General features: G+C 40.2%; 1 protein-coding gene across 1 annotated transcript in view; it reads right to left on the reverse strand.

Annotated features, from left to right (window-relative positions):
- Positions 1-2,585: 2,585 nt before the first annotated feature.
- The window catches only part of LOC122770945 (voltage-dependent T-type calcium channel subunit alpha-1I-like), a 171,945-nt gene continuing 162,515 nt past the window's right edge, over positions 2,586-12,015 (reverse strand). Inside the window, exons 35-37 of the mRNA XM_044028180.1 lie at positions 11,200-11,374; positions 8,650-8,864; positions 2,586-6,810 (exon numbers count right to left, since the gene is read on the reverse strand). Coding sequence (XP_043884115.1) covers positions 6,142-6,810; positions 8,650-8,864; positions 11,200-11,374 — 1,059 coding nt within the window. The 3' untranslated portion in view covers positions 2,586-6,141. The remainder of the gene's footprint in view (positions 6,811-8,649; positions 8,865-11,199; positions 11,375-12,015) is intronic.

The raw sequence follows: 12,015 nt of genomic DNA on the forward strand, positions 1-12,015 counted from the left end.
TAATTCTGGACATTCTGTAACTATTCTTAGGTCCCAGATGGTCATACCATGTGCACAGAAAAAGTTCCGACACTTTGAACAAAGCCTCTGTAAACCAATGTTCTTATTTATATCAAACTAGAACAGTACCCCTTCAGTATGTGCCTGTTCTTTGAAGCAGTGGAAGCGTCACTTTTAGCGATAAATCTGTTTTATTTTTACATTCATTCAACTGTTGCATTTCTTAATTAAGCAAAGTTGTTGGCACTGCACACACTGGTGTCCTTTTATTAGATAGACTATATATCCTTGGTATTGTCAAATACCCGAATACTTTATACGTTATAATCCACTTCTTGAGATCAATAATTTTTTGCTGCTTCTACAGTTTGAAAACGCAAACTTAAAGGGAACAGAATGAGATTATCGTTGAAATGATCTAAACAGAAACACTCTCAGTGTTTGTCACGGCTCAGATACATACTGACGTTCTGTGAGATCAACATTTTGAATTTGATGGAGCAGCTTCTCCCAAAGGGACAGAAAGCGAGGCAGACAAAGTGATTGACGGCTAATTTCAGTGTCCCTTTGAGCTCGTTTGATATCTACATCCAGTCTGATCCTATATCAACCCGATACAGTATCTTGTGAGTAGGTCCATTGCAGGGTGACTGGGCTGGATGGTGGTAGTTGTGTCAGCTACTGTATGTAGAAAGGCATTGCATGATTGCAGCCTAAATTCACAAAGACACAGGAAACAAAGCGCGCTGACATTTCGGCTAAAATTAGACACAAATGGCCCGTGATCTTCTCTCTCTCTGTCTAAAAACGCACACTGACGTGTGTCAAGACGACTTTGCATGCACACAATTTGTTTTAGGTGTAGGTGACGGTCATTTCCACATCGAAAAGTATACTACAAATCATAATGCGCTCTCTGTTTTTGTTGGTAATTGGCCTGGTGGTCTGACCACTCTGCTGGATGTCCACTCGGGCCGAGCCACTTGGTTTGGGCTCTATTACGGGAAGTGGCAGCAGCAATGTTTTTGCACAACATCAGCCCTCTCCACGAACGTGCTGTGGAGTCAAACTTGTCAATTTACAGCCCGCGTCTCTTCTCATCTTGGTGCAGGAGAACCACGACTGTCGAGCTATCTCCCATTACTTCTCCAATAATGGGAAATAAGTGACAACCCACCGTGACATCGTCCTCCGCTGGGTTTTGCATTTTTGTTCATGCGGTGCCATCTTGGCTTTTTCAAACCAGAAAAGACCAAATTCGGGTCTGACTGTGTTTTTACATAGAACGCGATTCAAATCTGTCGCGCAAATTACATTCGCTTCGCTCTGGCCGCTCAATCACTCATAGACGTTCGCGTTTTAACGCGCTGAGTTCGATGCACGGGATGACATATTCTGTCTCGTGCATTTAAAATTACACGACGCAATCAGCTTTGACATTTTTTTCAGGATGAAATTGGAGCTATGAGCACAGTAATCCTTGGCTGCTTCTTGCCCTCTCACTCACTCGTGCCTCAGAAAATCAGATCTCTCACACAATAGATACAGATTGCACAAAAATGATCCCACAGCACATTACACACAATAATCACACAGTTACTGGGAGACGGCCACATCAGTGTGGTATAGTAAGTTGTGTAGAAATACAAACGTCTAAAGTAAATATCTTATCTGATTCATAAACTATGATTTTGTACTCTTCTATTACATTTTTGCAAATAAACCCTCATAAATGTTAAACACTAGACCTTAAAGAATGCCAGTGGCCAATTTAAATTCTAAAACTCTTCTGTGAACCACCAAAAACTTGACTTACAACTCTAATGAAAACACACAGTTTTTATCTTGTCCATCATGCCCTGCCCGGCACATAATGGAGTGTTTCTTCAACGATGATCCCCCACCAGTTGTGACAGATTTGTTCCAGTGGGAAAATGAGGTGTCAGTGAACCCACTGGCACTTGTTAGGTCCACAGGCCTGATACTCGGCGAGTATAGCACCCCATTAAAATCCCATGGTTTTGTTTTAGTTCTCGTGGAAATCAGATCTAACTTTTTCAAAGCTATTTTAAAAACAATTTTTATCGGTTTTCAATGACCAATCGTGGCTCACCTGCAGTACCTTCATGGCTCCACCAAGAGTCTACTTGATTCTAAATTCTGACTATTATTTACAATATAGTAATAGTAAGAACAGACTTTGCCACTGTTTGCCATCATACAAACCCTAACCCAGAATTGTCAACATCAGCTTCACTTTCTGGACCCTGCAGAGAAATCCTCGAGTGATCTTCTTCCTGAGAAGTTCTGCTGTCTGCACTGTTTGCACTGCTTTAGGGGTATAGAACGACTACGTACTATCAAAAGAAGTGTAGAGGGATCATTTAAATGGGATTTGTCTAAATTAATGCATGAAATATAAGTGATGTTAAAGCCTCGGGATGAAAATGTCCATTGTTTTTATCATACGTCTTTTGATTAAACCAACACTGCCCATTGACACAACCCTGCATACTGTGCAGGGAGAAACTGCAGCAACCGTCACCTGGGAAAGAAAAAAAAACAACAACTCCAGGAGTCCTAGATAGTTGAAAATCTATCTCACTTTTATATGACACTAGAATGACATTAAGAAAACAGGGGAAAAAATACAAACCCACATGCATTTTGGAGGAAGAAAATCAGGCTGGGGAGATGGAAGGGGGAAAAAAGAGAAAACACACACGCCAACACTGTAGAATACATGAATACATCATCATCCTTTCAGTGACCTTTGAATCTCTGTGACATTTTATTCTAACACATGAATTCATAAATATAATCTTCTCTCACCATATTGCCTATCTATACGAGTCTCATACATCTATCTGTACATCTACTGTAGCATATTGCATATCTCAAATAGAGGAGGGTCGTCAATAGTCATTTTATACTCTGGATTCCCTGCGAAGGGGAGATAATGTAAGTCAATGAGAATAAGAATGATGACAAAGTGTCAAATAAACACCGGGGTCTCTTTTCTGTCTCGTCTCACAGCTGCAGACAGAGACACGCTGCAGTGTTTTTGACAGTGACATCTTTGTGTGTGGCTGTTTGTGCACGTGACATGTACATATTTATTGTTGATGCTAGAGCCTGACCAATTTATCGGTTCAGTAATAAAAATTAGGCCCGTATGAGCCTTTCAAAAACTTGTGTTGCTCAGAATAAACAATGCAGCAAAACACAATTTGAAACCGTGTCATTTATGCTATTGTTATTATTATTTATATTATTGCTATGATTTGTTTTGCAGATGTTTGCAATGTGGAAAAGATGTTTTACATACATTTTATCCATTTAGTTGATTTGCTTAATTTGAATACTATGTGTTTGTGTTTTCTCTTCATTTACAGTTCTTTATAATTAAATTTATATCACCTATGATAGTTCCAGGTCACCATCCAATTATCATATAAGTAGTATAGATAATGGAAGGGAGCTCTTAAGGGTTTTATAACCACTCTGCTTTTTTTTTACCAATATCATTCAAAAAAAGAACACATTTGTCAGGCTCTAGTATATTTACCTCTATGAAGTGCATAAAAGTCCAACTGTACCTACAGTAGATGTTAAAGATTATAACTAAATCATAATGACAGCTCATTACGTTGGGTCAAAATGACAGATTACACCAACTTGCCACAGTCTCAGGTGAAGTTCTAATATCTTGCTACAGTCAAGCAGACCTGAGTCAAATAATTATTTGGGTTTAAAGCAGAAAGAAAACAAAATCCCACTCCCAGTCCCAGGTATTCTGATGGTAAGGTGACCATACGAACCTTAGCAACCTTTAACATTGGTATCTTTCTATATATATTTATATATATATATAACGTGAATAGCACGTGTTAGTATGTTTTGGCAAATTTAACAAGAGGAAAAGCTTGAGACAGCTTGATGTTAGCTAAAAAGAAAGCACTCCAACATAAATAAAGTTGTAGTCTTACCTTCATAAATTCTATACTGTTCAGAGTTTTGATGGATGTCCTTTGTGGTGCTGCTAGCATCGTTGCATGTCCAAAGCTAACCCAAGCAGCTAACGTTAGCTTTAACTAGGCCCAGTCCACATGTAGGCTGGTAGTTTTGAAAGCCTAGCTTAAACTGTGGGTTTTGGATTTTAAACACACAGAAACCGCCGTGGGTTAGGGTTTTCGGAAATTTTGGAAAACTCCAGTTTTCACAGTGTATGTGTAGACAGGAAAAACAAAGTGCCTCCTTGGTTTGTTGACATGAGGTGAGTTGTGTTATGGTGCCGGACGTAGCCAAACTTGTGCTAGCGTTAGCATTGCTAAGTGGACTTTTAACATGCTTACATATACTTTACATAGGCTACATAGCTTTGTTTTTGCCTGTCTTAGCAGCCTGGCCGCGTGTTGTCTTGGCATGGTTTTGGCTGCCCTTAACAGTGGGATGTGTTTTAGCACTTATATTAGCATGAGTGCCATTGTGCCACTGTGATTTTTAAATTGCCAGGGTCATTGTGAATTGGTAAAAAGGAAGTATCTTTGAGGAAGATGTTTGTAAAGGTCCATACTCATCCAAGTTATGGTTTCTTCATATCTTCATATTGGACTTTCTTGAGTTTTCATGGAGCAAACTGTCAAAGCGTAAATATCTGGGCATCGCCACGAGTCAGTTTGAACTGAAGAAGCCTCTCAGACAAGAGGGAAACTTCAAGAAAACTTAAACAAAAGGAAGACAAATTCATTCATTCATCTGCCTGATAAAGATGCTGCATGTGAGCTGCACAAAAGAATGAGTTAAGGAAATTTGGAAAATACATTTGTATTGTACTGTGAAATATTCCATTTATCCCCTCTTTTAAGTAAGTGTAATTTTGACCCGTAGAAAACCTACTTATCATGTAGGCTGAGAATGTTTTTTACTGAAATTATTTTTGTGTTTAAAATGGTTAAATACAGGAAATATATTATATTTTATTCTCACTAATCTGTCTGATCTGTCTTCCAAGACATCTCTATGACACATTTGCCTTGTTACCATCAGAAAAGGTCTTTAAAAATAATGGGCACACCTTTTTTAGTTTTTTAAAGACTTCTTTCAAACGCTGTTTTACATAGCAAAGAATTTTTTGACAATAGAATTTGGCCCAGGTCTGCACTCAATACATTTTAGCCCTTTCATGGGGAAGTAGAAAGCACAAAGGGTCCACTCTCAAAGTGGCCAACACTTCCACTAACAACCCACATGTATTCTCAGCAGCATTCACATTTCCATCCCTTCTATTCAAAGAGGCCCTTTTGTCAATTTTCAGACTATCAGGCTGCTCGCTCTTACCTGGGCTCCCTCTCGGAGAACGGAGACAGACATGTCTACATTCGGTACACCAAAGTTGGAAAAGAACACGGAAAAAAAAATATTTTTCCTTTTCTGATATTCTTTTACCCACCCAATCTGCTAAAAAGGTTGATGCTACTTTTACTGATGGATTTGACAAAACAGACAAAACAGACAAAACAAACAAACAAACAAACAAACAACTGTACAAAGTTCAGTTCTTCCTCAAAAGAAACATCAGGGTTAGCCATCTTTTCAATACTGACAACACTGTTTTTGCACAAAGGTTGACGGCACGGTGGGTCAAACAAGCCCTGTTCCTTAGAGAAAATGAAATTTTTTTTTTTTGCAGTTTCATCAAAATAACATCACTTTCTGAAATGTTTGTCCATCACTGCAGGTTTCCAGTCCCGCCCCTCCAATGGCTTTCCAAATATTCTGCATTTCAGCATGGCTCAAATGTGAAGCCCTGGACTGCCAGGCTGACTCCTGGTAACTGTAAAAGGCTAAGCCTCTTGTCATTATTGTTAAGTCCCTTCATACTGAAAACACACATCCTGTGGAAAGGGGAGGATGTCCAATCTCAGAGGAGATTTTTTTTTTTTGTGAGAAACGACTGATCCCGAGCAGCCACATCCAAGAAGAGAGAGAGAACAGACGACTGAAAGACGAGAGAATTCCAGAAATGGTTTCACAGGACAATTTCACATGTCTCTCCCAGTTCTACCTCTCTCAAGGTCCGGACGATCCGGGAATGCAAATTGATAAATAGGTCAACTACAGACAGACGGACAAGTGTTTTCATCTATTCTTCCTCAAGGTTGTGTCTGTGGGTTGGCTGCTGCTTTCCATGTTGAAACCTGTTACATCACTGTCTTCCTCTGTGCCTCTTGCCCTTCCTTCCGTCCAGGGATGGGACAAGTAACCATGAGCATCTACACCATAGACGTGGCGTCCATCTTTGCTCCGCGTGGACAGATTGGTTTGGTCCAGAGAACCTGTGCTGTTACATTTCTTGATCAACTGGGGTGCCAGAGAACCGGGCGTGAGCAGAGACGTCAGTGAGAGGCTGATCAGTGTGTCCGATAAGTGTTCACTGTTAAAAGTCTGGCGGCAGCTATCTCCACCTGTCCCAGTACCCACATCCTCATCCGAAGGGTCCATGGAGTCTTGACGGGGACAGCCTGGGCTGGTGCTGCCACCTCCACAGCTGCTTTGGCTCCTCTGGTGCCCCCTGGTGGCTTTGAGGGAAACAGTATTACTGCGTCTCTTAACTAAAGCATTGCCCTGGTCTCCTGAGACTGGTTCCTGGGGATGTAAGTGGTGGGTGGGTAGAGGGCAGAGGAGAGGCACTGGGAGGTCCAGGTCCCGGTGCGGGGAGACGCTGAAGCTGAGACCCTCCTCCAGAGTGGTCTGCAGGCTACCCTCCGAACTGCCCGTGGCCAGGGAGGAGTCACTGTGGGATGGGTGCTGCACACAAAAAAATGAAAGAGAACAATCAGGGAAATTCGGCACATTTTAAATATAAGGATATCATAATCAAGCTTTCTTTAAAATGATCAGACTAGGACTAATTTCTTTCAATAAACCCTCCTAAATGACACATACGGGACCTTTAAACTAGCGCTGCAAATTATGATTACTCTCATTAGGGATTGATCATTTCATTATTTCTCTCAATCAATAAATTAGTTGCTTGGTCACTAAGAGGTGAAAAATGTTGACCGGTATTTAAATGTAAGAAGCTAGAATTGGAAAAACTTCAACTCAAGCCAATTAATGAATTCCCAGACTATGTGATAATTAAATTAGTAGTTGATTTTTAACTGGTTAATCGAATCATTGTTGGAGCCCAAGTTTAAATTTTTTCCTAGCTCCTTTACAAAGAAATAGCCAGTTTCTTTGCAGTTTCTCTGCAAACAAGGGGAAAAATAAGTCCAGTCCAGTCCCTATGTGTTCTTTTTTTTTTCTTTATCTTTATTTATGCAGTCTGTCAGTGCAGTCATCAAGGTTTTCCATGAAGTACCTGAACCGCTTTGAGTTTAAATCAAAGCTTAAAAAGTGGAGCAGAGGGACCACCTTTAATCTTGTCTTGAAGAAACTTTGAAGTACAAACTATTACATTTGCAAGTAAGTTTGGAGTTTTAATGAAACAGAATGAAACCATAATGTTTATCCTGTCACACAGGATTTGTTTTCTTCACATTGCTTTATCGGCTAAAGGGCATTGATCCCTATTGCTAACACTGGCACTGTTGCACACCATGCTCTCAGTATACAAGACTCAAGGGAGAGTGGGAGACTATGAAATGAGGAAAAAAAAAAAAACAAGGGGGATTTTGGCAGAAGAAATCCCAAAGACTAGAGAGCCACAGAGAGAAAGATTTCCAAAGAAAAACACGATGAGATAAAGGAAAGTGAAGAAACAGGACGTGAGAAGACCACGAAGAGAGTGAGCCAGGAACAACAATGTGCACAGAGTCGGTATCAGACACAGGGCTGGTCGGGCTAATTAGCTGAGCGCCACAGAGCATTACTGTTGCAGCTGAGGATCACAGAGGCACTCAGGCACGAGCTAAACAAACCAAACAGGTAGACGAGAGAGAGAGAGAGAGAGAAAGAGAAACGCGTCTCTATGGTTACACGGGAGCAAGAACTAAAATAAGGGCCTTTTCATTCTTCTTGTTTCATGCTAGAGCCAAGAGAAGGGAGGTGGTAATTTCGATGTAGATCAGTTCCTGGCTTTAATTACAAGTAAATGAGTTCTCAAGAGAGTTCCACGCGATAGAGGGATGTCAATGAAAGTGAATGTGATCTGATCATCCACCGAAGCTATTGTTAAGTATTTCTGAGCAACAGGCGACATGAGAGACTGCTGTGTCTTATCTAACCATATCACTCCAAAGAGTTGATTTCTAACCAAGTGAAGTGCTGCCACCTTTTGACCAAAACAGGCTGAATCTCATTTAGTGCTGACAACCCGTCAGAAAAAGACCTTTGAATCGATATTTCATGTCAGTCTTTGATGTATTTGTTATTGTGTGGTGACAGTTTGAGGTGTTTTACAGTAACAAGCTTCCAGATCGTAAGCTAGCTCAACATTATTCGTCATTAAATCCCTACTGACTGCCTGATGTGTGCTTGACGCATGACAAGTCTGGTTCACTGAACGTTCTCCCAGGATTCATCTATTTACACAGTGCCACCTTGTCTCCGATGTGTTGCACCCTGATACTCATGTCAGTTTTCCGTTTGTCTATCCACCCAACCATCCATACACACATGAAGCCATTCGTCTGTTCATAATACCTGAGAGCTCAGGGGTCTGCTGTTGGCTCCCGGTGAGCGTAGGGAGGCCCACGAGGCTGGGGAGGCCAACATTGACGGCCCTCTGTCTCCTGGGCCAACACTGTTCCCAGGACTCCCTGGATGAGCTGCGGCAGCTGGATGAAAGAAGTCTGCTGGTAGATGGAAGAGAGGCGAAGACCTGCCACCACCTCCACAGCAGCTTTCTCCATCATTATCTGAAAAAAAAAAAACAAGTGTTATAACTTTATCCAATTCAATCAGTGTTTTTTGTGTGTCGTGTATTGTGTCACATTTCAGGGTGGAATTGGACAACCACAAGACAATGGACATTGATTCAAAATGAAAAGCAAATGCTGTTTGTGCACCTCTATATATGGTGATCTAACACACTCTTTATCATCAGTATTATTCATAGATTGCTTTTGATCTAAAATCACACTTAACTTTTTTAACTGGTAAATTGTTGTTCAGTAAGTGTGAGAATAGCAATTGTATTTGGTGTGCCCCAGGGTTCAGTCCTGGGGCGCTTTTTAGTCCCCTGCAATTCTTCCCCTCCTGTTAGTGCTATAAAACAAATGTATCAGTATTATTATTATTATCAATAATGATAATGATAATTATTCTTGTTATTGTTATTGTTATTATTATTATTATTATTATTATAAAGTAGTAGAAGATGGATGGATGGATTATTGTTTCTTAATATTATATTTAATTTAATTTAATTTAATCAGGTTAGTCCCATTGAGATCAATGATCTCTTTTACAAAGGAGACCAGGTCAAGAGGGCAGCAGCATAACTACATCAGAAACAATAAACAGCAGATAAAATGGACAACAATGCTTACATAAATAAATACAGAATTAAATTCAATGCCTGGAACATCACATTTCTCTCACAAGAAGTTTTAGTTTAGTAAAAATGTTGCTGCAGTATTTGAAAAATCAACAAAACTGTTATGGATATGTGTCATGGATTTGATTTTGCATGTTTTAGAGAAATGGTTTTATCTAAAGTCAAATATTTATAGTTATAAAAAAGTGGGTATACAGTAAGGTTCAAAGATGAAATGTGATTTGTGTTTTTAACCATAAATACACAATGAAGTCAAACAATCCCCCTGAATTGACTTTGATGTTTAATGCTCTATGATGACAACCATATTACTGGGGTAGTGTTGGGGGGGTACAGCTCCATAAGCATGCCATCACATGCCATTCATCAACATGTCTGTGCCTGTCTTGCTGCTGGGCCTCATCTATCACAGCTTTAATTGCATTGGAAGTCAATCATTGTGTACCTGTTTCTCAATCTGAAAAAAAAAAGGTCCTGTAATTTAAACCCTATACTGTCATTGTCACATCAAAGTCATGGTTTAATGAAATTGTGGCGGTAAATCAGCAGCGAGGGTCACCACATCCCCGACAAAGATAATAAGGAACGCTAACAAAAGACATTGTCTTAATATGATTTAATTGATGTGGGAGATGGAATTGAACAGTTTCAGTGGCGTTGAATACAAAACATATTTATACAAAGTGGGTTTTATTGGAATTATTATTATTATTATTTGTTTTATTAATAGCATAAGCAATCTCTGCTTCAGGTCTGACCTGTGACCTGAGACTTTACCCATGACCTGTAAGGCTTCACATTTCATCCAGTTGACTGGCTATGGATAAGGTCTTGTTCTATTTCAGTGGGTCAGTGGACTTTTTGTGTAATAATCGAGTTAGCCCCGGGAAGATTGAGTTCCTGCCAGGTCAGAGGGCACTGATAGGTTTGACTCAATTTTTCCCTTGTTTGCCTAAACTGGCTGTGGTGTATATGGGGACCCAGATTTTAAAGATGGCACAGTATAAAATAAATCGTGACTAGTGCAAATTTGTGGGTAATATCCCTAATTTACAGCCCTATCTTAAACACAATATCACTTTGACTTGATTAATGAGTCACGTTTTAAGAAATGTTTGGGAAACACACATAGATATTGACTTAAAGGTTGGGGAAACTCTGCAAATGTTGTTAGGGGACCCCAAACAAATCTCCCACGACCCATCTGTAGGCCCTGACCCAGCTTCTTTTGCAATACTGAAACAAAACTGAAAAGAAATCAATCAATCCCACTGACAATATATGAACTTTCAATCTGAAATTACATTATACATTATGTGTTATAGCCACGCTGCTATTTCAATCAGCCAGAGAGGAAAGACAGAAAACCTTGATGCATATCCTGAATGTCCTTGGAGGGTGGATTATGGTATGCATCACAAACAGGCACAAAGAAAAAGGCTGCTAATATAAATCTACATACTGTAAGGCTGGCATTGGCACTTTAAGATTTAACGTTAATTGTTTAAGCAATTAGACATTAAATAAGTGCTGATCTAATTAGTATTCTGGGTAGATTTGGTTTAGAGTCCAGGTCAGTTTTAGGAAGAATTATTGGGTTGTTTTGAGCCTGGACACAAATTTCTTGACTCAAATCTCAGAAGGTTTCAGGCCCTGTTGCCAAGGTTAATGCTGTAATTTTATTATTACACTACCTGTGACATGTGCGGGACTCCTCTGCTCCAACAAAGGAGGTTTCACCTGATGATGGACGCCCACCTCAAACAACTCCCGGACCCCGTCCTCACTCCCAGAACTGGACGGACGAAGCCCCCTGTAGCCCACCCGAGTGGACAGCTCCTCTGAACTGTGGGAGTCACTGCTGCCCATCTGAGAACAAGATGGGTAACAAAACACATAGAGAATAGAGTAAAAAGAGAAAGAGAGTAGAAACAAAGAGATGGAGACAGAATAAGCATGACATCCAGGTGCACTGATGTTCACTGGAGCGCGAGTGATATCCAAACTGAAGCCTTTCATTTCCTCTTGTCATAATAGAAATCTGAGTACAATTTGTTTCCAATTTCAAAAAGCTCGCTTTTCATGTCCCCTCCTTTATCCATCAACAACACAAGTCTGATTAAATTTGATGAGGTAAAAATAAAATAAAAAGGCGGGCTTCAAAGCTTTAAATTGCTCGGCTGTTGTTGCCGCTGTCACTTGTAAACTGGATCAAATGAACTGGACCTCAATAACGGCAGTGATGACAATAACGGCAGTGATGAAACAAGCCAGGTGGAACCGCAGTGAGCTGAGAGCACAACGTTGACTGGGAAGATGGAGATATGAAAGACATGCTCTCACACACACACACACATACAAAATCAGTGCTCTAAATCAGAGTTTTATTCCACTATTCCTGTGGGGACACACCCTGAGAGTAGAGTAAAGGGTCAGGGCTCTGTAATTTTTGTATAAATTCTAAACCTTAACTGTAATTTAGCCCTTGAAGATACATGAGGTAAGAGATG

The sequence above is a fragment of the Solea senegalensis genome, linkage group LG6, assembly GCF_019176455.1.
Source record: "Solea senegalensis isolate Sse05_10M linkage group LG6, IFAPA_SoseM_1, whole genome shotgun sequence".
Lineage (NCBI taxonomy): Eukaryota > Metazoa > Chordata > Actinopteri > Pleuronectiformes > Soleidae > Solea > Solea senegalensis.